The sequence below is a fragment of the Python bivittatus genome, unplaced genomic scaffold (assembly GCF_059951505.1).
Source record: "Python bivittatus isolate LINGU-HERP-01145 unplaced genomic scaffold, Pbiv_v1 ctg000980_np1212, whole genome shotgun sequence".
Taxonomy (NCBI): domain Eukaryota; kingdom Metazoa; phylum Chordata; class Lepidosauria; order Squamata; family Pythonidae; genus Python; species Python bivittatus.
The window spans coordinates 3836517-3861704 of NW_028277125.1; the positions used below are offsets into that span (position 1 = coordinate 3836517).

Below are 25188 nucleotides of genomic sequence, written 5' to 3' on the forward strand. Positions count from 1 at the left end.
GTTATTCCGGGAGAAGAAGGACGGCTCGCTCCGTATGTGCGTAGACTACCGGGGGCTGAACGCAATCAGCACGGAGTACAAATACCCCCTCCCCCTGATGAAGGACTTGATGTCGCATCTGTCGAAGGGGAGGGTGTTCACAAAACTGGACTTGCGCGAAGCCTACTTCAGAGTTAGGATCCGCGCAAAAGATGAGTGGAAGACGGCGTTCAACACCCCGCTCGGAAGCTACCAGTTTTCCGTGATGCCGTTCGGATTAAAAGGGGCCCCGGGGGTATTTATGCAGCTAATTAATGAGGTGCTGCACGACCTACTCTACCGGGGCGTCCTGGTCTACCTGGACGACATCCTCATCTACACCGAGACCCTGGCGGAGCACGTGAGCCTGGTGCGCACGGTGCTCCAGAGACTGCTGAAGGCACAGCTGTACGCAAAGCTCTCAAAATGCGAGTTCCATCGAGAGCAACTAGACTACCTCGGCTACCGAATATCCAGCCGGGGAATTGAGATGGACCCGGCGAAAGTAAGGGATGTCCTGGGCTGGGAAGCGCCGCGAACCCGGAGGCAACTCCAAAGCTTCCTAGGGTTTGCGAACTTCTATCGTCAGTTCATCCCGAACTTCGCCCAAATCGCCCTTCCCCTAACCGACCTGCTAAAAACCAAGGGCACTGGGAAACCCCCAAGCCCAGCATGGCACTCGCGTGGACTGCAGAATGCCAGGGGCGTTTGAGGAACTAAAACAGCGGTTCACCGCGGAGCCGATCCTGCGCCATCCCGACCCAGACCGGCGGTTTATAATCCAAGTGGATGCATCAGACGTGGCAACGGGAGCAGTCCTGCTCCAACCCAGCCCGGAGGGGGCCATCCACCCGTGCGCCTACGCCTCCCGCAAATTCACCGAGACGGAGAGGAGGTGGATGGTGTGGGAGAAAGAGGCGTACGCGGTCAAGTGGGCGCTGGCCACGTGGAGGCATCTACTGGAGGGGGCAACTGAACCGTTCGAGGTGTGGACGGACCATAAGAACCTCGAGGCCCTGAAGACCCCGCGTAAGCTATCCCCCAAACAGGCACGGTGGTCCCAATACTTCGGGAGGTTCAGGTTCACACTGAAACACATCCCCGGGAAGCGCAACTTCTTAGCGGATGGACTGTCTCGCATGCCCCAACACGCCAGCCTACGGGAGGAGATCGTGGACTCCGTCATCCCCGCCAGCAGGCTGGCTGCAAAGGCGGTGACCCGAAGCCAGACCAAGGGGGAGCGACGGGACGCGGCGTCTGAAGTAAGGCAAGGGTTCGCGGAGGCAGCGGAGCGGGACGGTTGGCTCAAGCAGAACCGAGAGGCGCTAACCGGCCAAGAGGGGTTGTGGTGGCACGAAGGAAAGCTGTACGTGCCCGAGGGTTGCCGACGGGAGGTCATGGAGAGAGCCCACGACAGCCGGAGCGCGGGGCATTACGGCTTCGTAAAGACACTCCACTTAATCCGGCGGCAGTTTTGGTGGCCCACGCTCCGGAAGGACGTGGAGGCGTACTCAGGGGGTTGCCCGGTGTGCGCAACGGCGAAAGGAGCCAAAGGCAAACCTAGAGGCCTACTCCAGCCGGTAGCGGAACCCGACGGCCCTTGGCAAGAGGTCGCCATGGACTTCATAGTGGAGCTCCCGGAGAGTAAGGGGAAGACCGCCATTTGGGTGGTCACGGACTTATTCTCCAAACAAGCGCACTTTGTAGCGTGCCGGCGAGTCCCCACGGCCGAGGGGCTGGCGAAACTGTTCGTGCAACATATCTACCGACTCCACGGCGCACCTCGACGTATCGTCAGCGATCGGGGCGGCAACTTCATCGCGCGGTTCTGGCGGGAGTTCCTGAAGCGGGTGGGGACGAAACAAGCCCTATCCTCCGCGGCGCACCCGCAGACGGACGGAGCCACGGAACGCCTGAACGGGGCGCTCGAACAGTACCTGCGCTGCTACGTGGGGCACCAACAGGACGATTGGGCGGAGCTACTACCATTCGCGGAGGTGGCATACAACAACGCCGTCCACAAGAGCACCGGGTTCTCTCCGTTCAAAGTAGCCACCGGGAGAAGTCGTCCCCATGCCGGAGCTGCCTCAGCCGGAATCCCAGATCAACTCCCTGGACGCCTGGTTCGCCCAAATCGACGAGACCCGGCGAGCGGCGCACGCGGCATTGCAAAGAGCCAAAGCCGACTACAAGAAGCACGCGGACCGCAAGAGGCTCCCCGAGGAAAAGTGGAAAGTGGGGGACCAGGTGTATCTGTCAACCAAAAACCTAAAGACGCACCAGGCATCGAAAAAACTCAGCCCGAGGTTTGTGGGGCCGTTCCCCATTTCGGAGATCATCAATCCGGTGACCGTCAGGCTGACGCTCCCGAAAAGCCTCGGGAAGATCCACCCGGTGTTCCATTGCAGCCTGCTAAAGTTGCACCAGCCGGGGAACGCCTGGCACAAGGCGGAGGGAGTACCACCACCCATCATGGTCGGGGGGGAGCAGCATTTCGAAATCAACCGGATACTGGACGCCCGGAGGCACAAGGGGCAGACCCAGCTCCTAGTGCAATGGAAACATTTCCCCAAGTCCCACAGCGAATGGGTGAGTAAAGCCCACATAAGGGCGCCGGACCTAGTGCGGGACTTTTACAGTAAATACCCCGGGAAGCCGAAATAGGACCGAGGGGGGGAGTTGTCGTCAGGGGGGCGGCATGTCAGGTTCGGTCAGCACGAGGTTTCAGGGGAGCACGGGGCTGCAGGGAAGCTCGCAACCAGACCACGCGGAATCCACCGGCGGTAGCTAGCGGGGAAAAGAGGAACCGAAAGCGCCGCTAATTAACGAGCCACCTGCGGCCAGCTAAACAGGAAAACCGCAGCGGAAGCTTTTAATTACGAACTGATAACGGCGCGAGCAAGCAAGGAACGGGGCCGCAGGGCAGCGAAACAAGATCGCAACGCAGCACAGAACCCGCGGGTCTGCACGTAGCAGGGAGGGGCCAACCCAGCCGGAGGGGGACTGGCAATCAAGGACAATGGACTCTGACCGACCCTGCCATCATGAACGATCAGGGGGGACATTGGGGGGCCTAATTGCCCACAGCCGCAACGCGATCACGAGGCGGGAAAAAGCGCGGGAAGGGGGGAATATAACAAGTGATGCAATTGTACCAAGCCAGTCCTGGCTTTGCTTGTGACTACTACGTTACGCATGAGTAAACCTTCTTTGTGAACCACACGTGTCACGAGAGTTTCTCTGTCGAACGGGGCAAATCTCACAGGATGGACTTCAACTCCCAGAATTCCCCAGCCAGCATGGCTGGCTGGGGAATTCTGGGAGTTGAAGTCCACCCGTCTTAAAGTTGCCAAGGTTGAGAAACACTGCCTTAAAGGATTGGCAGCCCACCAACCTTTTTAAATCCCCCCCCCCCCAAGATTTAACCTTACATTGTGCACTGTCTGCCTATAGTATTAATTTACATTAGTCCAGCCTGCTAATATTTTTAGAACATTGCAAGATTAATTTGATACTTTTATCTTTGGCTCGCACCTTTATCGTCGCTTTTTTTCAAAAAAACGTTTAATAGAGCACCCAGATGTCTGCAGAAGGGGAAAAAAATCGACCTGGGACAGATTTCCTGCGGGAGGGGAAAAAAAAATAGATAGCTTCTTCCATTCAGACACCTCCCCATTAATTTCTTCCCAGTTCCTCTGAATTCATAACTCCCCCATTAATTCTCTGCTCTCCTTCCCCCAGACAAAGACACGAAGAGGACATTCCTGGCTGTAAAGAAATATTCACTGCATAATCCAAGGAGTCTGAACTGCTTAATCGGCTGAATGAAATACGCATACATTTGCACACTATAAAACAATCGTTGCAAAATACTCTTAGTAGTTATGTTTCTAGGGAGTATGCATGCACGCCTGTGTGTGTGTGTGTGTGTGTGTGTGCGTGTGTGACCCACTTCTGCCTCCCCAGTCTTTAATATATTGGCCCCAGGCTCAGATTCCCCCTTATCTGCTCATTGGTGTCACTTTCTGACCCGTAATGGACTTAACCCAGCCTTCCCCAACCTGAGTTTTTTCTAGATGTGCTGGACTTCGATTCCCAGAATCCCTCGCCAGCACATGCTGGCGAGGGATTCTGGGAATTGAAGTCCAACAATCTGCAGGGCACCAGGCGGGGGAATGATTCACTTGAACTCTCTATTTCTCCTGCTCTGTCCCAACAGAGAGGATCAGGGTACAAATTTTAAAATGATGACCAATTAATTTCATCCCCAACTGACCTGTGGTCCATTAGGTATTGTTTGGAGTCAGGCGGTGCCTAAATCAAATGAATTAAATTATATTACATTAAAAATAATTTGTAAGGGAAAGCAGGGTGGAATCCAGGTAATGTTTTCTCCATTCCTCTGCCAACAGTGGCCCAGAGCTTTAAAAAGAAAACTATTCTAGGAAAGGGTGTTTTGCAGCTGTGTTTTTCTCATCTGAGATATTTCTTTTAGATTTTTTTTATCCCACCTTTATTATTTTTTTAAATAAATAACTCAAGGCGGCGAACATACTTAATCCTCCTTCTTCCTCCTATTTTCCCCACAACAACAACCCTGTGAGGTGAGTTAGGCAGAGAGAGAGGGACTGGCCCAAAGTCACCCAGCAGCTTTCATGCCTAAGGCAGGACTCGAACTCACTGCCTCCTGGATTCTAGCCTGCGGCCTTCACCACTAGACCAAACTGGCTCTCACATTCATACAGTGTGATTAACTTGGTCGCTTTATTAATCATAGAGTTAGAAGGGATATCAGAGACCATCAAGTCCAATCCCTTGCGCACTGTAGGATGCGCTGCACAGAGAGATGACAAGGCCAAAGTTGGAATTCTGCCTCAGATTCTCCAAAACTGTCCTCATTCGTCAGTCCGCCTTAAGATCAGAAATGTTGTAGTGCCAATTAGAATCCAATTCTTTTTCACTGAAAACAGCCTTTTCCAATTTAGTGTCCTGCGAGCTTTGCACCATTTTGCACCCTTTAATCCAGTGTTTCTCAACCGTGGCAACTTTAAGATGGGTGGACTTCAACTCCCAGAATTCCCCAGCCAGCAAGACTGGCTGGGGAATTCTGGGAGTTGAAGTCCACCCATCTTAAAGTTGCCACGGTTGAGAAACACTGAAGTAGTTGATCCAGCGGTTTAATCTGCCACAAAGTCTGCAGCGATGCCCATTTTCTGAAAATCTTGGGGATGAACCAAGTCAGCTTGCTGTAATCTGTCTTTTTTCTTTCTTCTTTCGTCCTTTCTTGTTTCTTTCCCCGCCTGTTTGGCAAATCCTTACCACCTTGGGAAGCCCAGCTGGCCAGTATTTTTTTTCTGGTACGCTCCCATGGTCTTAACAGCTGCAGGGTTGGCTGAGCGCCAGCGAACCAGGTTTTCTACATAATTACATGCGCTTGCCAGAACCAGAAGGGGGGGGGAAAGCACCTTCTGAATTTCTGCTTCTTGCACAGAAGGCTTTGCCAAAATTGAGCTGGCTGATCCGCTGCGAAAAGAAAGTCGACGTTTTGACCCTTTTCCCAGAGAGAGGCTTGTTTCTTATCACTTCCTAACGTTGATCCAGTGACCGTCTCACACGACACTCAAGCAGAGTTAAAATCCCAGCGGAGGCATTCATACCACGTACTAACCTTGATTTAAAAAAAAAAATTAGCATGTTTTGCAAATCCAACCCTGTCTGGTTAGCAGAGGGTTTAAAGCAGTGTTTCTCAACCTCTGCACCTTTAAGGTGTGCGGACTTCAACTCCCAGAATTCTCTGCTGGCTGGGGAATTCTGGGAGTTGAAGTCTATACTTGCTGGTTGGGGAATCTAGGAACTGAAGTCCACACATCTTAAAGCTGCTGAGGTTGAGAAACACTGCTTTAAAGTATTAAGGCAACCCAGAAACCTGGTTACTTCCAAAGCCAGCTTAAGCTTGATGGGTAAACAAATCCAAGTTTGTACAGACCCTTTTAAATTTTATTTTTAAGATCTTGAAGTGCGCTACTCGGGGACATAGGGAGTGCCTTATTTTGAGTGAAAACAGCTGCATATTTGTACATGGACAGGCAAAGTTTCGGACACAGGTCTTGAATTTCCACCCTCTTCCAATATGCCAAGAAGTTTCTGCATATAAAACTAACACTTTCTACCCAGCCCTTTTTAACATGTTCATGGTAGTTCGGCTTAAGGTCCCGCCGCCTTTTAATTGGATTTTCCCCTGGCCAGCTCCTCTGCCAGTTAACACATCAAAGTTTGCAGGTCAAACTGGAGGGCAGATTAAAATATTTGAGGCCTTTTTCGTTTAAGAAAGAGGAATAGGAAGAGCGAAATAGGAATATACAAGAGAGCGGGTTCAGCCATCTCTTTGCGCCTGGGGGCTGCTGATTAAATTTTTCAAGTGGCCGAGGCTGGGGTGAAGGAGGAAGAAAGGGAGGAGGAACAAGAGGTTTCGGCCAGAATCCTAGTTATTGGTGGAGGTCACTTTTCAGAGGCTTAACCCACATCGATTTTGCTGGTGTTAGAACACTTCCGGCCTTTTGCCGCTGATCATCGGCGTAACTTGGAAGGTGGTGGAAAGGATGTCGAAGATGGCATAGCTCCCAGAATCCCCCAGCCAGCATGCTCAGAATATTTTCTCCCTTAACTTAGCAGAACTTGGAACCCTGCAAAGAAAACTTGCAGGGCTGTTGTTAGAGACAGCGTTGACTTAGGGGGGAAGGTGTGGACTGGCACTGGGGAGTCTCAGGTTTGAATCCAGTGTTTCTCAAACTTGGCATCTTTAAGACCTGTGGACTTCAACTCCCAGAATTCCCCAGCCAGCCATGGCTGGCTGGGGAATTCTGAGAGTTGAAGTCCACAGGTCTTAAAGTTGCCAAGTTTGAGAAACGATGTTCTAATCCATCCTCAGCCAAGGAAACACGCCAGGCTTGTTGTTCTTGGGAACAACAGGAGGAGAGGGTGCCATGTATGCCACACTGAGCTCTTGAATGAAAATCTAACAAATAGATAAATACTGTGATTCACACTCCCACCCTTCTTCCCATCGTGTATATGTAATAATAGCTGTCATTGTCCCAGGATTGGCTCAGATTGAGTTTTGAACTCTTAAGGACAAGTCCACCTGAGGTTCCATGGGCTAACAACAAACCATGGTTTAATATTAGTTTAGCACTGCTGCACACTTGTGCCATCAAGTCATTTTTGAACTCCTAGTGGCCACAGAGATAGATTTCCTTCAGGATGATCTGTCCCCAACCTGGTCCTTCAGCTCTTCCAATGGTGCCCCCATGGTGAGTCCATCTCTCTTGCTGCTGGTCATCCTCTTCTTCTTCCTTCCACCTTTCCCAGCATCGGAGCCTTCTCCAGAGAGCTGGGTCTTCTCATTGTGTGTCTGAAGGAGGATCATTTGAGCCTGGTCATTTGGGCCTCGAGTGAGAACTCTGGGTTGGTTTGTTCAATGATCCACCTGTTTGTTTCCTTGGCTGTCCACGGTCTTCTCAGGAGTCTTCCCCAACACCAGAGTTCACAGGCGTCAATGCTGTTCCCATCTTGCTTCTTCAGAGTCCAACTATCGCTTCCATAGAGCATTGTAGGGACCACCACGGCTTGTACGTTCTGACCTTTGTAGGTAGAGACACATCACGGCATCTGAAGATCTTCTCCAAGGCCTTCATGGCTGCTCTGCCAAGTGCTCGTCGGCACATATTTCTTGACTGCTTGTTCCTTTGCTGTTGATGGTTGATCTACTTTGATCTCTTCGTTGTCAGTTCTAAACTTTCCCTGACCTGGTTGAAGGTGTTGTGTGAAGGCAGCGAGGGCTTCTTGGCACTCATCTCATCCTCTCCATGAAGGGAAAGCTGATAGCCGCCCTGCGCCACGGATCCAGATGCAGGCTACTGTTGAATCCCCAGGAGCAGGGCCAAGGGTGAAAAGGTGGTAACCTGACATCTCCGCAGCTGCCGATCCTGTTTCACAGCTTTCGAGAGCCTCGGGGATTTGGGAAACACAGAAGTGCCCCAACCCCACGCGGCTCCCAGTTTGGCAAGGCGAGAGAGCGGCATGTCTCTGCAGCTTCTGGGAAACAGAAGCTTTTGGGGTTAGTCCTATCTTGACGTATGTGGTAATTTTAATTTCCAGGAGCCAGATTTATTGAAGTGTTTCGGTGACTCACAGGGATTGCTTAGAAAAGTCGGAGTGGTGCCGGCCAGCGCTGACTAGTTCAGCAAGCACCAGCAGCTGAGGAGAGCAGCTTAGAGGCTTCTCTTCGATGTCTTCTCCAGCGTGGCTCTGGCCGTGTTTGGTCACTCCGGTGGTCCTCTCAGTCCGGGTCAAAGGCCTGTGGAGCTTAGAGTGGCTGGGAGGAATTGCAGCACTTGCCCTGGGGATCCCCAGCACCAAATGGGTAAGGTGATATTTATCAGTAACAACACTGCTGTGTTCTGCTCTTACTCAATAACACTGTGCAAGCTTTTGAGTTGCACAGGACTCTTCTGCACAGGAGGTGGCAATGCCTGTTTTTGTTCCACCGCACTCATCACTATGGAGCATCTGCTCTTGGAATTAAATCTGGGCAGAGGTCTGAAGGATGCTTGGACATCTAGAACTGGATCACCAAAGAGCCCTGGAGATGTTATACAGCCCCAAGAAAGAGAAGGAAAATATTGCTGTGTTGGCACTAAGTAGAATCGGGATTGTCTGCAGCGGAAGGAGCAAACCATCTAAAGGTGTAAAATTTCAGGGCTGTCTTGTTCCTCAAAGCCATTCCCAGAGTTGCGACTGGACTGTAATTTTTAACATGATGGAAGAACATTTCTAAACGTGCTGGCTGGGGAATTCTGGGAATTGAAGTCCACACATCTTAAAGCTGGCTGGGGAATTCTGGGAGTTGAAGTCCACACCTTTAAAGTTGCCAAGGTCGAGAAACACTGATCTAAGAAGTGAAGGCGAACAATCTCTTTCTGCATGTAAGTTAAGAAGCCTGGCAGACCAGCCAACTGCTTCCCTTCTGGTTATGGATTTAAATACAGCTCTTTGCTTTTCCAGCCAGCCACACACGTCTTTGCAGAGCTTGACAGAAAGCAAAGAGAAGCAGCAAAAATGAAGAAGAAAGATCCAATCTAAGGAGCGGCTGTATTGACAGCAGGTGTCACATCCATTTTTCAGAATGACCCAGATGTGGATTCCCATCAATGAAAGGCTGGATCCCAGCCACCTTCCTCCTTGCTGCCCTCTCCTTTTATCTTTTGAAAAAAATATAAATAAAAGCTTCTTTTTTTTTTAAATCACTGCCTCAATGTTCATTTCATTTAGAGTCTCAGGCATTTTAAGAAAATACATTTTTGAGAGCCGGGATGGGGCAGCGATTAAACGATCCTGCCTCAAACTGGTGCCTTTCGGAAATGTTGGACTATACCTTCCATCATCCACAGCCAGCACAGACCAAGGAGTAAAGGTAAAATCTCCTTCAAGTCAAACTTGACTCTGAAGCGTTTTACGGCAGGTCTTGGCAAAGCATGGGTGAGGTTTGTCTTGGTCTTCTGGAACAATGTCATGCCTTCTGAACCAGCCTACAACCCTAGAGTTTCCTGGTGGTCTCTCATCCAAGGACTAACCAGGTCTGATCCCACTTAGCTGAGTCAAGACGCTGTTGTGGGGGGCACAGCAAAGAGAGGAGTCGAGTTGACCCCAAGCCCTGTTGAAGCCATGTTGGCAACAACATGGAACAGGTTTGCCATTGCATCTTCTGGCGAAACCTACAAATAAAATATAAATCCCTGTTCAGGGAGGAGGCTCACTTAGCTTTGGAGCAGTCCCTAATCCAGTGTTGTCCAAACTTGGCCACTTTAAGATGAGTGGACTTCAACTCCCAGAATTCCCCAGCCAGCCATGCTGGCTGGAGAATTCTGGGAGTTGAAGTCCACTCATCTTAAAGTGGCCAAGTTTGGACAACACTGCCCTAATCTATCTTCTAGGGTGGTTATCAGAATAAAAGGATTTGGGGAAAACCTTCAGCTTTATTAGCCAACCTAAAAGCTGGATAAAAATAAGTTTTATCCTGCTGAAGGCTGAGAATGTTTAAAAAGCTTAATAGGTAATAATCAATATATTTTTTTAAAAGGGTGAATGGATCTCCTTAGCAAGCACCTCAAACGGCCAGCTACTCAGTTCTCCTTCCAAGCAATCTGAATTTCTCTGGCTGCAGCTGGGGGACATCAGCCTGGCCACGCAGGATGGTCTATCTGTGAACCAACATCCTCTCTTATATTTTCGTTCCTTTCCTTTATTTTTGCAACTAGATTTTGATATCTGCTCAAATAACTGTGCTCGCCAGCAGATGCGCTCACACAAGACGCTAAGGGGGATTAGTAGGGGCTGCCGGGTGGCTCGTTCCTCTGTGCGAATCTGTGCCTTTGATTGATTCGTTTTTCAAAATATTGTGAAAACCCCGAAAATGGGTTAATTCATTAAGCAGATTAAATACAGGCAGACTGTATTTACCTGAATGGAAGACTTTATTTTTTTTCCCCCTACAGGATTATTTATCCCTAAAATGAAAAGGTAATTTTTGATTCATTGAAAATAGATAATAGTGAATTATTTTGTCTCTCAAGTCTTTGAGCTGGGACTGCTTCCAGAGATATCTTTTGGGGAAGTAAATGTGCTATTTATTGTTGGATGGGGTGTTAACAGGAAAATGGATATTCTTCTCCAAACCTCAGCCCAAATCCCACATTTTGGGTCTGACATCCCAGAGAAACTTACACCAATAGAGTGGAAAAGGTTTTGCAACCCACCTGATTCCAAGGAAGCAACATTTCTCAACCCAAACCTGGTCAGAAAATCCCTGAATTGGTTTTTATCCGAAATACTCCAAGGGCATTTTTTTACCCCGTCTTTTTCTTTGATTGCAACTAAACAGCCCCCAGTGACAAAATTAATTAGATTGTTTTGAACCACTTGCTCTGTTTTCTGCTAATGGAGGAATTTAGACTTTTTCTAGTCAAATAGGTATATTAAGAGTTTTAAGGCATGTGGTTCTCTGTGTCTTTTTTTTTTTGTAAGTGAAAACACTGACCACAAAACCCAACCATTGACTGTTGAATTTTGATGGAGCAGCTGGCTGGGGAACTCTGGGAGTTGAAGTCCACACCTTTTAAAGTTGCCACAGTTGAGAAACAGTGCTCTAATGCAGAAACACTGCTCTACTGCATGGGTGGACTTCAACTCCCAGAATTCCCCAGCCAGCATGGCTGGCTGGGGAATTCTGGGAGTTGAAGTCCACCCATCTTAAAGTTGCTGAGGTTGAGAAACACTGCTCTAATGGAAATGAAGGACCACCGAGTGGACTTTCTGACTTCAGACGGTGAGCCTGACTGAAAAAGGCGGTGGGATGGCGGTAGCACTTTTTACTTTCGGAAATGAGGCCAAATTAAAGGAAACAAAACCAGACGACGTTTTAAAAAATGGCAGAATTTCACCTTGTTAGTGACTTGTTAAAATAGGGCAGGTTCACAGACTGGAGGGGAAACCCCACGTTTCAATCCAGGTTAATACCAGATGGGACGCCCAAGGGAGAGCTCTGTCACCCTCTAAGCCAGGTTTTACGTGAACAAAAGGGTTAGGGAGGGTCAAGGATTAAACCGCATTCAGACTGGAGGTTCTTCTGCCATCTAATTGGGGCGCCCCAGATGCGCGGCGACTGACTGGGAATGGGGGAGCCGTATTCCCAGCGCATTTGGACAATGCCAGGCGGGAGGAGGGCATAAGGAAAACCAGAGGAAAGTAGGGGGGATGAACCCCAACCTCTGCATCCTCTTCGATGCCCCACTGCAGGGAGGTGCTTTTCACATGAACTAGAGAGGCACAGGTTCAGGTTGGGGGGACCACACAGAAACTCGTGTTGGGGGACTGGATCTTCAAAAGAAAGGAAGGTTGACCCCAATGAACGACATTCGGGAAAGGATCTGCTAGGTCTCGGTTAGGGGTGTTGTGTGAACGTAGCCGCCGGCTTCTGTCTTTTTGCAGAAGCAAAGCCAGACCGCTTCATGATTCCTCCTAACGTTGGTTAATTTACAATCCCACCCCTAAGATCTCCCCCTGGCCCCTTTCCTTTCAGTGAAGTACATTAAGATTTATTGGATCTCATAGGTGTGTGTACCGAAGATTGCCAAGTTTTCAACCAGCTGCTAAAATACACCTTTAATGTTTGCAGGGTCGGAAGGAATAAGAGGGGGGCATTGTTAAAAACTGGAAATAAATACTAACAGGGAACAGTTAATTTGGGCAGCTATAGAGAGGCCTCTTGGAAAATTGGCCATCTGAGCTGTATGTACTTGCAAGGGACCAGGATTTATTTATTCTTAAAAGAGCCCGGTCTTGCAGAAGGAAGGAGATGTCTTTTTTGCACAACACACCAAATGTGGTTACTGGATTCATACAATTTCTGGATTCACCGTACCGTGAACCTTAAGCTTTAATCAGCGTTTCCCAACCACTGCGCCTTTAAGAAGTGTGGACTTCAACTCCCAGAATTCCCCAGCCAGCATGCTGGCTGGGGAGTTCTGGGAGCTGAAGTCCACACTTCTTAAAGGCACAGTGGTTGGGAAACACTGCAACTCTTTCTCTGCTGTTTTCTTAACAAGTCCCTTTGTAAGCAACACAATGCACATCCTCAAGAGCGTCTGCTGGGTGGGGTGTTGCGTGCAGGCATAAAAAAGGGAGGGAATTCTGCATGTAAGAACGGGCCACCCTGGCACCTGCCAAGATTCCCCCTTCCCAGCTGCCATACTGACTTTTTGGACCATCGCCCATGGCTGGCCTGGCACAGGGCGGCCCGAGGGGTCACAAAAGTCAAGATGGCAGCCATGTCATCAAAGCCACATCCTTTTTATGTGCATCCCAACCACATAAAAAGGGTGGGATGTCAATCCCCGGCTTGTGACTGCCCCGATGTTTTGGACCCCCGCACAACCATGTTCAAATTACGTGGGATGTCCAAACGAATCAATTCCACTGAAGGGTAACACGATGGCCTCATCAGGTTGAGATCAGGGCTGAATTCGCAGGACGTGCTCGGCCACAAACTCCTCAAACCACGTTTAAGCCTAGATGAGCCTGCTGCACTGAGCCACTGGCCGAGAAAAGTCACACGCGATAAACGGGCTCGGAAACCTTGGCTGCGCGCTTGTGACTTGGCGGTTGGCACGAGCCCAAGTTCAGAGTGCCAGGCGCTGCGCTCCCCAACCCGGCTTGCGGGGCGGAGGCAACCCGGGACCCCGAGAGGCGCCGGGCTCCCTTCGCGGGAGACGCTCGCTGGGCAGCTCCGCGGCCGCCTTGTCCGGATCTCCGCACCGGGAAGGGGGAGCTGGATGCCCTCGAGGGCCCCGTCCGACTTGAGCGGCTCGCGAGTTCGACGGGATCTGCGCTGCACCGCAACATTAAACCCCCGGAAAATCAGAGCCCGTAAACGGCTCGGGGGGACATTTGTGGTGCGGGACTTCAGCCACGGGGCGTTTCCAAACTTTTGCAAAAGCAGAAACTCCGCCGAGGCTGCAGTCGGGCGTTTTGAAAGGAAAGCGGGCAGCAGGGAGAGGCCGCGAACAAGCCACGCGGCCCTGCGAAGCACGCGCGCTTTAAGCAGCCCGCGCAGGAAAAAGCGCAATTCACCCCGTCGATTGCGACCAACCGGCAGCCACAAGCCGGCCGAGAAATTTTCGCAAGCCAGCTCCATTCCACTGAGACGTCCTTATCCGGGCGTCCCGGTTTTCCTCTGTACTTTTAATCATGAATGGCACCAACGACGTCCAATGAAGCGCCGCAAAGCGTCAACATTGTGTTCGCTCGGCCCTCCTGGCGAATGATAACCGCTGGGGTTCAATGTCCCGCCTTCCGTGCGCCAGAGACGGCGAAGCACACCGGCCATGTTGAGTGTGGCACAAAGGCAACCGAGGTGGGCTGAGCCCTTTTGCCCGGGCTGAGCGGTCGCCGCCGGTCCCGGGCGCTGCGAAGGGTATGTTTGGGCTGCAGAGAAGGCGACTGCGTGGGAAACGATCCATCAGCGGGCCCGGCTGCGCGATGGCACCGAACGGTATCTCAGGCAAGCGGTCCAAGCGCCATCTTAGGTGTGGCAGGTCCTGCCGGCCTGCCCTCGTCCACCGCCCCCATTGGTTATTTGAAGCGGGGGGGGCGAGCCCATTTTCGCCCCTTCCATCCCGGGGGAGGAATTTGGGGGGCCAGCCCCACGGGAGTGCAAAATTCGCTCACTTTTGCGAGCACCTTTGGGGACCTTTCGGGTTTCCCGGGGGGGTCGGGGGTGCTGCGCGCGAGCCCCCCTCGGCAGGTACTTCGCGTCCGGCCTCCTGGCGAACCAGCGAGGGGGGGCGCGCCGGCTTCACTGGGCTCGGCCGGGTTCCTCGACGGGGGGGACGCCCCAAGGCGGCCCGGCCCGGGCTCGCAGGGACGGCCGTCCTCGGGGCGGGCTCCCCCTGCAAGGCCGGGGAAGCGGCTCCCGCGTCAGGCCCCCTTCTCTTCCCGCGAGGCCAGGGGCGCACGAGGGCGCAGCGCCGGCGTTCCCACGTGCGCGGCAGCCCCGCTCTCGGGCGGCCGTCGGCCAATCGCGCGGCGCCCCCGGGGGGAAGGGGGCGCGCCGGGAGAGCGGCTCCGGCGGGGCCGCGCAAGTCCTTCCCCTTTGTCCCCGCGCGATCCCCGGCGCGCCCGCGCAAGGATACGCGTCGGGGAGGAGAGGGCTTGGCGACGCGCAGCCCCGACGGCGCAGCACGGAGGATCGGGGGCCCGCCCGGCTCAGCTGCAGCCTTCGGCCGGGGCTCAAGGAGGGCGCCGCGGCGGGCTTGCAGCCGGGGCCCGAACGGGCGAGGGCCAGTCGGGGGACGCCTCCGCCTCGACCTTGGCCGGTCCGCTCCGTCCGCGGGCGCCCGCGATCCTCTGCCGGGCGCCGCGTTCCAACAATGCCAGCCGCACCGCACATGCGCCCTCGCGCTCTGCAGCCCCCCCCGTCGCAAGGGCGCGGGGAGGGCTCCCGCGAGGACAGGCCCCCTTTCGCTGCGCGCGCTTTGCAGCGCCTCCCTCCTGCGCGCGGGTGTTTTGCAAGCAGCCCCCGCCCCCGCCCCTTCTTCTCCTTGCGCGGCGGCCGGGCGCAAACTCCTCGCGCGCGCCGAAAGGGGAGGAGGCGGATCGCCCTGGACGGCTGTAGCAGCCTTGCCCATTGTTCGTCCCTCGGCCAATGCCCGCGCCCGGCTTCTCCCGGGCCGCCCAATCGGGGCCGGCGAGGGGAGTGCGCGCGCCGCCCACTAATCTATATTAAAGGAGGAGGCACCGCGTGAGCCCTCCACTGGCATCCAAAGCCATCTTTGCATTGTTCCTGCCCCGGTGTCGGGCTGGGCTGTCGTCGCGGGGCTCAGCTCTTCCTCCTGCGCCGTCGCCGTCGCCTCCTCCGCCTCCCCCCGCCGCCTCCGCTCCCCTCGCCGCCTCCGCGCCCTCGGACCTGTCCGCGTTGGGGCTTCCTTTGTAGCGAGCTTTCCTCCGCCGCCGCGCAGCTCCCCCGCCAGCCATGTCAGACACAGCCGTGGACACCAGCTCCGAGATTTCCACCAAGGTAAGCCTGGGCGGAGCGCCCCCGGCGTCTTCCTGCCTCCGGTCGCCTCCCCGGTCCCGCTCCTCCCGGGGCCCTTGGACCCGGCAGTGCCCCCCGCCCCGTGGAAATCCGTGCTAGAGCGCGCGTGTGTGTGTGTGTGCGTGCGTTCTGCGCTTTCGTTTCCCCGTTACGCGCGGCGGCGTGCGCTCGTGTCTCCGCTCGGCTTCCTCCTTCCTTTGTTTGTGGCGGGCTCCGCTGTTGCGCCGCTTCCCGGCTTCTTTCCCGCTGGCCGGGCGTGCGTGCGTGGGCCGGGGGATTTTCGCCCCCGAGGGGGCGCACGGAACGCCTCTGCGGGAGGGCAGGCAGGTTCTTTCGCGTCCCGTCGCGGGCTTTTTCCGCGCTCCGCCGGGGCTCGGAACAACGAGGCGGCGTCTGGGGAGAGCTTCCCATTCAGAGGCGGTTCGGGGATTTGACAGACGCGGCAAACTTCAGCGGCCCCTTTTGTGGCTCGCGGAAGAAAAGCCGAGAGTCCCCGGGAGGGGAGAACGAAAGGCCGGCCAGCGGGCGCGGCGGAGGCGCCGGGCTGGCGGACGGGCTTCCTTCCCCGGCCGCTCTCCGCACCTGAAGGGGAGCGCGGCGCGGCGCTCCTTCCTCCTGCCCCTCTGGGCGCAAGTTGTGCGTGTCTGTGCGCGCCCCCCCAATTGGCTTCGGCTAATTGCACGGAAATAACTCCGCGACCCCCGGTGGCCGGGATGAAATCGGAAGCGGCTTGTCAGAGGCGGCGGGGGCGCTCAAAAGGGACTCGGCTCTGCGCGGGGATCGGATCCGGCAGCCCGGGTTGCGGCCCTCCGGCGCGCTTCTTTGTTTTCGCGCGGCGGAGCAGCGGGCGCGTCGCGCCGGCCTCCCGGCTCCTTCCTTCTTAGCCGGGCAGCTGCCTCGCTCAGCCCGTCGCCCTCTGGCAGCCCCCTCCGTCCCGGGAGGATCCCCCTCCCCGAAAAGGGAGTCATTCCTGGACGGGCTTGCAAGGACTGAATTCGGATGGGGAGGCGAAGCGAAGCGGCTGCTGGCGGGGGGCGTTTCGAGACCTCCCCGCCATTCCAGGGGGTCTCCCCTCCCGAAAGTTCGGGTGCCCCGTTTGAACTCGGATGGCCCTAACCCCGCTCCCACCGCCTCCCCGCTGAAGAGGAAAGCCGCCTTCCCCGGAGTTTCGAGGGGAGGGAGACGTCGGAAGGCGGAATGAAGCTGCTCGGCGGAACTCGCGCGCCCGGGGGGAGGGGAGGGGAGGGGACGGACGGGAACCCGGGCTGCGCGGAGACAGCCGGGCGATGCTGCGCGGCGTTTTCCGTGCCCCCCCGAAAGGCAGCGGGTGGGAGCGCACGGACCCTTCCCTTTCGCGGGCGGCGGATACAATGTGGCAGCCGCCGGGTGCTTTGTGCCGGGCGGGGGGCGCCCTCGGAGGTCTTCCGGCCTCCGGTCGCCTCCTCGGCGGAGCAGCTGCGTCTTGCAGCGGCCGGGGGAAAGGGCGGCGAGGTCGCTCCACGGTTCTGGCACCCTCCCCGGCGCCGATCCGCCGTGCCCGCCTCCTCCTCCTCCGAGCCCCGCGTCTTCCCTCCCGGCTCCTCCGAGCCCCGCGTTCGCCCCGCCGGGATTGACCCGGGACGGGGGGCGTTATGCGAGGACCCCGGACGGGGGCCCCGCGCGCGCAGAGGGTCACTGCCGGGGTAGGGCGCGAGGCTGAAAGCGGGCAGGGCGAGGTGCAACCTGCGGAGGTGGGAGGCAGGTCTCCCGAGGATCTCGGCGGGAGGGCAGGGCAGGGCAGGGCTCGCCTCGGCCCTGGGGGAATCCGGAGCGCCTCGGAGAAGCCCGGGGGTGTCAGCCCCCAGCCTCTCTTCGGTGCTGGGGAAGCCGCGCGCTCTTCCCGCTCCCTCGTTCCCTCCCTCCCGGCATCTGGGCATTAAAATGCGGGGGGAGCGTGAGATTGATTTCCCAGGCGGGCGGCGGCTCCTCTCTCCAGCGCCGCCCCCGGCTGTCTGCGGCCGCAGTAAACAGCGAGCGAGCGGCAAGCCAAAGCCGCCCCACCACGTGCCGCTTTCTCTTTTTTCGCCTTCTCCGGTCCCCGCCCGCGCAGCGCCTCTTGGGAGTCGTAGTTCGCTCGGCCGCTTCCTTCTTCCTAGACCGCGCTCTCCCGCTTGGAGGGAACTACGCGCCCCGGCGTACCTTGGGAGTTTGGGGCCGACTGGCCAATCGAAGTGGCGCCAACTGTGGCGCGCAGGTTTGAAATGGCCCAGAGCGCATGGCCCGGCCGCCGGCCCCGGGCCTCCAGCTCATGCGCCCCCTACAGGAAGGAGGATTTTGTTACTGCAAGCTTTGAAGAGCAGAGCAAAAAAGAGAGAGCAGAGTCTGCCTAATTAGGAATTGGGGACAGAAGCACTTAAGAAAGCCTGCAGTTGATAACTGGTGCATTAATACATTTGGCAGTGCGTGGTTCTTGGCTAAAAGCTGCAGAGGTACTGGGGTGTATTTGTGCCTGTTTGCCTTCTGTCTTCTGTTTTATTGCCCGTATTCTCCAGTTAGTAAATGGCATTCTGGTAAACTGCTCTGCCAAGCGGCTTCTGAATTGATGGGACTATTAATAAAACATGTGCATCTAAGATCCACAACGCCGGACCTTTGCGGGTTCTTTTTCACTACTGTGCAGCACGTTCTGCCCTGCCTCAATCACAACACCAGGAACATCCCTTAGCCATGTTGTGGCTGGTTTTGAAGCAGTAAACAGCTTTGCTGGGCTTATAATTACAGGGACTCTTATCAAGCTCTGTCAAAGACGTAAACATTGAGTTACAACATGTTGTTGCTTGTAAGCTCGAGGCTGCGGTGGGTGATTTTCTAGGAGACTCTGTCTAGGGAAAAGGGGGGAAGATGTTGGGTTGCACTTGTGATCTTGAAATGTCATTGGAGGCAGAAATGGCTTTCTGGCCTTTGGATAAAAAGCAAGTTTAGCTTGGGATAAACCAACCCTATCTGACTTTATAGTAAAACGTTCAAAGCTGGGAAATCCGATTCTTTTTCAGTGATATTGGCTGGTTTTGTACCACAGAGCAGGCAGTTTGCTTCTTAGAACTGATATATGGGAACTAGAAAGAAATCGTGGAAAATTGCCTGCCTACCCACCCAGCTTTTGTAACTACACGGATGTGAAAGAGAGAAACTGCTCTTAACAGTAGATCAGAGCTGGCAACTGGATTTTAAAAAGCAAATGACTGAGGCTTGGCCCTGCTTTTGCCACTGTTTTGTGGTCCCAACAAGAGGCACGTGGGTAGGATCAGCTAATTGGGTTCAGCCAGAAGCCGTTTGTGACACCTTGAGAGGTTTAAGAAAGCGCCCTTGTGTTGTGCGAACGACTGGAGCCTCGTCTGATCCTGGGAAGAAAGGGGGCTTCCTTATTTATGGCCGAGCTGCACACACACCGTGTCTGCATGTTAATGCTGAGCTCCGTGGAGAACGCGAGAGGGAAGAAAAGGCGGTGTTGCCAAGCTCGCCTCTGGCACCTTGTTTTTCTCCGAGGCAGCGAGGAGGAGCGTGTCTGCCGAGGGCTGCTGGACTGTGTTTATACGAGGGCTCCCTCCCCTTTCCGGTGGGGAGCTGGAGGTGTTGTCGTCAAACCGTAGCGCGGCTCTTTTCCAGCTCTGAGCGCGGGACTCAGCGCAAGGGTTTCGGGCGGGTTTTTCGGGGCAGGTTGCTGCCTTGCCAAAGAAATGCACGCTCAGCAGACCGCTCGTAGGGAGGGACAGGAGAGAGGCGAGCCGGTTCTCCCTCGAGTAAAACCGCATAACGTGCCCCCCTTGCCTTGGAGAGTTCCGAGTCTTGAGGGGCTGGTGTCCCCGCCCCCCCCCACATTGAGCACAGCGTCTTGCTCTCCTGGAGAGGCTGCGTTTGGGGTGATGAACGAAATTGGGCCGCCAGGAAAGCTGAAGCACGCAAGTCACCTGCTACGCCGTGGTTGTGTTGCATTTGCCTTTTTCCAGGTTCCCTCGTTTGGGGAGGGAAAGGGGGTCTGGCCTTCTAGCTGCCTGGGAATAACACCAGTCCTGTTGGGAGGCTGGAATCCTAGTGACTCATTCTGGTTTATTTCTGCCCCTTTTAAGGACTTGAAAGAGAAGAAGGAAGTTGTGGAAGAGACAGAAAATGGCAGGGATGCACCAGCCAATGGCAATGCCGTAAGTATCTCCCCTGGAATGAGGGGAGGGGGCTGATAGGAAAAGCTGGGAAACTCCAGTTGAATTTCCTAAATAGTAGAAACTTTGCTGCACAGTCCCATTTTTATTTCCGGGCCCTGCTGTGGATTCCTGGAGAGGACGAGGATCCCTCCCTTGGTGTCCTGCTGAGCTGCGCAGTGGCCACGTTCGCACAATTCCCCAGACCCAGCTGAAATAAGTGGGGCAGCTCAGGGTTTAGAAAGCTGTGGGGAACCCAGCCCTTGTAGAGCTTTGTAGCACCATCACGGGTTAATCTAGGTGACCCTAGTATGTTCTGCAAACACAGCAATTCTGTTTTGTTAACTCAGGTTTATAGTGTTGTGTGAACCCAGGAAATTAGTTCCTGCCTCTTGTTTCAAGCATTTTATTTATTTAGAGCAGTGCTTCTCAACCTTGGAGACTTTAAGAAGTGTGGACTTCAACTTCCAGAATCCCCCAGCCAGCATGGCTGGCTGGGGAATTCTGGGAGTTGAAGTCCACACTTCTTAGAGTTGCCAAGGTTGAGAAACACTGATTTAGAGAGCGTAAAGGGATTCTTTACATCAAATAGGGAAATGTGGCTGGCCCAAGATGGTTTGGCTGCTATGAAAAGAGTTGTAGTTAAATAGAGGGTTTGTTGAAGGTGTTTTTGGGGGGGGGGTCTCTTAGCAAAGCTTATCCCTAGTCCTCCTCGCCCACCCCCTTTGCAGCCCCCTTAGTTTCAGTGAACCACAACGTGAATGGCCATCCTTGCTGTTCTCACAGTTGTAGGAGACCGATCGCAGTTCCTTTGTTGCAGGCCCTGGTCTGTAAGTGCCAGGGAGTTTGGTCGCCCTCCTAGCGAGTGGTGGGTGGGCTCCCTTTATTAAGTGTGTTTCATTTCTACAAGGAGAACGAGGAAAATGGGGAGCAGGAAGCAGACAACGAGGTAGACGAAGAAGAAGAAGAAGTTGGCGATGATGAGGAAGATGAGGAAGAAGGTGATGGTAAATTTCCTTTTCTGGTCTCCCTTCCTGTATTGGCTCAGGGTTTGGGATATTATAGTCAACCCAGCTGGAGGGCACCTGGTTGGAGAAGCTTGGGCTGAGCTTGCAAGGATGGATTGTGTGGAGAGCACTGGCTCCCCCTAGTGGCCATTCCGAGTAGAGCGCAATGTATGAGTCAGTTTAGCCTTTCGACCAGTGGGATGATCTCAGCCTGAGAAAAACAGCTAAATAGAACTGTTTTCATTTGCAAAACTGGTGCCAAGACCTGGAGTTCACAGAAATGTCCAGATAGCCTCTTGGGGAGAGAGGAATTAAAAACAGCTATTCACTTGCATCTTGCCTCCATCAAAGGACTGTGGGGTTTTTTTTTAACCTTTTCGGCTGACCCCCATCCCAGCAGGTAAGCTGACTTATGGCTAAACGGAGGCTTAACCTCCATCTCTTTCAAACCAGAACTGTGGCAGCGCCCTCATTCAAACTAGAATTCTGTGCACAGAAAACATTTGCAGCTTCCTTCCAAACTGGCTTGCCTTCGGGCACTGAGGAGACCCGTTCTGGAGCTTCTGTTGGGGTTTAACACGCAGGCAGTTCATTTATTAAAATTTTAAAACCTCCCAATAGCCAAAGCTGTCTGGGCAGTTTTCAATAACCCATGCTAAAAATACAAATAAAAGTATGCACGCTAAGGTCAAATAAAATGCAAAATGAGAACACCAAAATAGGGGGTCCTTCAGGATCTAGGGCAATATGTGTTAAATATAATTACAAGCCTGCAAAAGCGGCAATAGAACGATGCCAGTGGGCTCCCATGAAGCTTCTCTGGACAGGGGCTTCCATAAAAGGGTACCACCACAGAAAAATCTCTCCCTTGTTGAGATCCACCACGCCTCCTTGGAGGAGAGGCTACAAACTGCTCGCTGGGCAGGACTTTTGCCTGTAAGATGAGGCAGGGACACTCTTGCACAGCGCGAGGTGCAGACTCCATAAATCACCACTGAATGTCCCCCGCCTTTGCAGTGGGTGGATTTCATCTCCTGGGCTGGTAGGGAATGATGGTAGTTGAAACCCAACGTATCAGGAAAGCACCAGGTTGGGGTTAGCCATAAGTGTTGACTCCCACAGCTTGCAGCCTTTTGGGTTGATCTTTGTGGTCAGAAGGCTGAAAGGAGAGTAAGAAGAGAGGGCTCCTTTTCCCCACCGGGGGTAAGCAATGCTGCCCTCTCCGTGAATGAGAACTGCGGCTCTTCAGGCCGAGGGGGAAACGTAGTGCGGTATTCCTGCTAAGCTCAGCTGGCTTTGCTCCGAGTCCTTCATTGATGCCACAGGCTGGAGACCTGCAAACATTTGGAGCTTGGAATGCCCAGCGGTTCCCTTGCTGGCATTCTCCCTCAGCTTGGCCGCCACGCCCTGGCTTCAGTGCCAGCTGGAGGATGCCCACAAATTGCCAGCTGCCAGAGCTGCTAAGTCAAACCTGTCCCCGCCTAGGAAGCCGCCCTGCGCGGGATTAGAAAGTGGCTGGCTCTGATCAAGCCCCTGAAGCCCCCACCAAAGCCCGCTAGCATCCAAGCCGTTGTTTTCCGTCATTGGGTGTCAGTTGCCGGGTGGGGACTGTTGCCTGGATACGTCTGCTGATGGAGGAGAGAGGGTGGGGAGCCGAGCTGAGAAGCCATGGGGATGCGCCGCGCTGCCAGCCACCGTGGTCCCCCGCCCCCGGTGGGTCTGAGTTGCTCTCTCCTGGGACTCGGGTTGCATGCTGGGGAAATTGGAGAAGCGAATCTTCTGGGTGGGGGAAACTGGGTGGGGGAAAGTTATTCTCGGGTGACTCTAATCTCTCAGATCCCAGTGACATTTAAGCCAGATTATTAGCCTCTCCTAGAGGGGTCAGATGGGCCCACTTACTTAAACCAAAGAGCTTTAATGCAATGCCCCCCCCCCCCATGCTGTAGCTTGAAAAACCTGGGGTGGGGGAGGTCTTCTTTTCCTGGTTCAAGTTGGGTTCAATTCTAGCTTTTTCTCCATCTCCATGAATTTGGGAAGATACGGGAGAATCCAGAGGAGGGATAATTAGAAAGCTTGTGCCCAAACTAATGGATTCTGGCTCTCCCCCTGATTAAAGAGTGGCTTGTAGCAGAGAAGAGATGCAGAAATAATGCGGTTTTGGCTGAGCGAGGCAGCCACTGCTGGCTGGCGTGGGTATCGTGTGGGGTTGGTTGGAAGCATTCATCCTATGTTCTGTATTTCTCGTTAGGAGTTCCTTTTCCCTGAATGCAAGGAGAGCAGAGGTTCCCTCTCAAAAGTTTAGTAGGTTAACTCTTATCCGCATCCCCTTTGCAAGGATTTGAGCCGTTGGGATAAGATAGAATTAACATTAATTCAGGAACATGGTAGAAATGAATTGTTGAGTGTTCAGCGACACTTCCTCCATATTTTTGATGTGCCTTTTTAGTTAGGTGCTTGAGCGTATATGGAGAGGAGAAGGGCTGGTGGTGGCGGTGGTCTGGCATCACCCTCCCCCTGCATCTTAAGCCCTGCTTTGCTTCCATGTTTCCCTTGAAGTGACTCGCTCCTTTCTGGAGATTTTCTGCTTCTGAATGCCGGTCTCTGGGGATCCTGTTCAGGAAGGAGTCTGTTCCTTGCATGTGCTTTGCAACTTCCTGTAGGCATCTGGTTTGGCCTGATGGCAGGAAACAGGATGCTGGTTTAGATAGATCAGTCTTTCTGTCCTGTGGGCAGCTGGAGTCCCAACCTGCTTTGAGGGCACCGGGTTGGAGAGCTCAGAACGGCCTTTGAGGGATGTGAAGGTACAGTTTGCACTAGGAGCTCCTTCTCAGAGTGTCCTTCCTTTTCCAGGCGAAGAAGACGACGGTGATGAAGACGATGAAGCTGAGGGTCCCACCGGCAAACGGGCAGCTGAGGATGATGAGGTGAGGGATCCTTTGAGAAGGCAGGATGAGCAGTTCCTGCCCCATCTTTAGAAGCTGCTGCGACGTATCCCAAGCAGGAACATGGCCTTAATTTCAACACACGTGACCTTGTCTTTGGAAGTCCTGGTTCCCAAAGCCCTCGGCTACCTGCTTCCTGGGCCAGACTCCCGCCTGGGTCCAGTGGCCAGCTGACGTCCTTTGAGGGTGGCTTTCCCATCGGGGTCTCTCCGATGCCAAGATACCTTTATAAGCTACATACCCAGGATTCTTCAAAGCGATGGCAATCCACAGATAACCCAAAGCATAAGCTGTTAGTGCAGAGAATTCTAGGCAGGTTCGTCAGGGTGGCTGAGGAAGATGGGGCATGTAGTCTGACCCAGATGGAAAAGATGATGGAAGTGCGTTAGAGAAAGGCCGGTTGCGGGAACAGAGTTTTGCATAATGCGATCCGCTCCAGCCGGAACGATGGAAGAAAACGGGATGGCTTGCTTCGGGGTGAAAGAGTACATGTTTTTCCTGCACTGCTCATAACATCAGGGAGACGTTCTGCTGGACCGGGAAGATGGTGGGGTGCTCCTGCTGTTAAGTTGCTAGGAAATGCAGGGAGGTGGACCTGTCGTGAAAACAAATTTCAGGAGCAGAAAGGTGTCCATATTGAACTGGGGGCTTTATAGTAGTGGAAATTGCCCTCCTGGTCCCTGGATTGTCTTACCCTTTCGCCTTCTTTGCAGGACGACGACGTCGATCCGAAGAAGCAGAAAACCGATGAAGACGACTAGGAAGTAGAATAATAAAGAAACACACATTTTTTTTAAACTTAAAAAGAGGAAAAAATTTTTTAAAAGGCCAGCGTGACCTACTTCACCTTTGAAACTTCCTGTTACAAAATATGTCCCCTTGTTGCTAATGGTCACCGTCATAAAGTAGAGCAAACAAAAACCCCATAAAAGCCGGAGTAGAGCTGCCATTTTTCCAACTTGAAAAAAAAAAAATAGAAGTGAAATCTCCCTGCCTTCCCCATCGCAGGGAGGGGAGAGTGGGCGATCCGGTCTCTCCCCCTCCCCTCTTCCCTCCCCGCCGGAAACTTCAAGGCCCAGCTTGCTTTCTTAAAAGTAACTTTAAAGGAGAATTTGTTTGTATTTTTTATTTACATTTTATATTTTTGTACATATTGTGATGAGGTCAGCCATTTTTAACGCGATCTCCGATTGACCAAAAGGGGGGCTTTTGAAGTGCGTTTTTTTTTCCTCTGTTCCTAAAAACAAAACAAAACAACAAAAAAAAATTCTTGACTTTACTTGTGGTGTGACCATGTCCAAACCATTATCTCAAAGGAGAAGAAAAAAAGACCTTGTAAAAAAATTCAAAAATGCAAAAAAAGTCCAACCTTTATTACGAGCATTCCAGTAACACTT

General features: G+C 53.5%; 1 protein-coding gene across 4 annotated transcripts; it reads left to right on the plus strand.

The window, feature by feature from the left end:
• Positions 1-15387: 15387 nt before the first annotated feature.
• PTMA (prothymosin alpha) lies at positions 15388-24770 on the plus strand. 4 transcript variants are annotated; one of them, XM_007445001.4, is made up of 5 exons: positions 15388-15649; positions 19774-19845; positions 20753-20843; positions 23700-23773; positions 24505-24770. In XM_007445001.4, the coding sequence occupies exons 1-5, from the start codon at positions 15605-15607 to the stop codon at positions 24550-24552; spliced, it is 330 nt and encodes a 109-aa protein (XP_007445063.1). In that variant the 5' UTR covers positions 15388-15604; the 3' UTR covers positions 24553-24770. The 4 variants fall into 4 exon arrangements, with proteins under 4 accessions (XP_007445063.1, XP_007445064.1, XP_007445061.1 ...); XM_007445002.4 differs by having other exon boundaries at positions 20756-20843; XM_007444999.4 differs by having other exon boundaries at positions 15389-15649; positions 20753-20849.
• Positions 24771-25188: the final 418 nt, after the last annotated feature.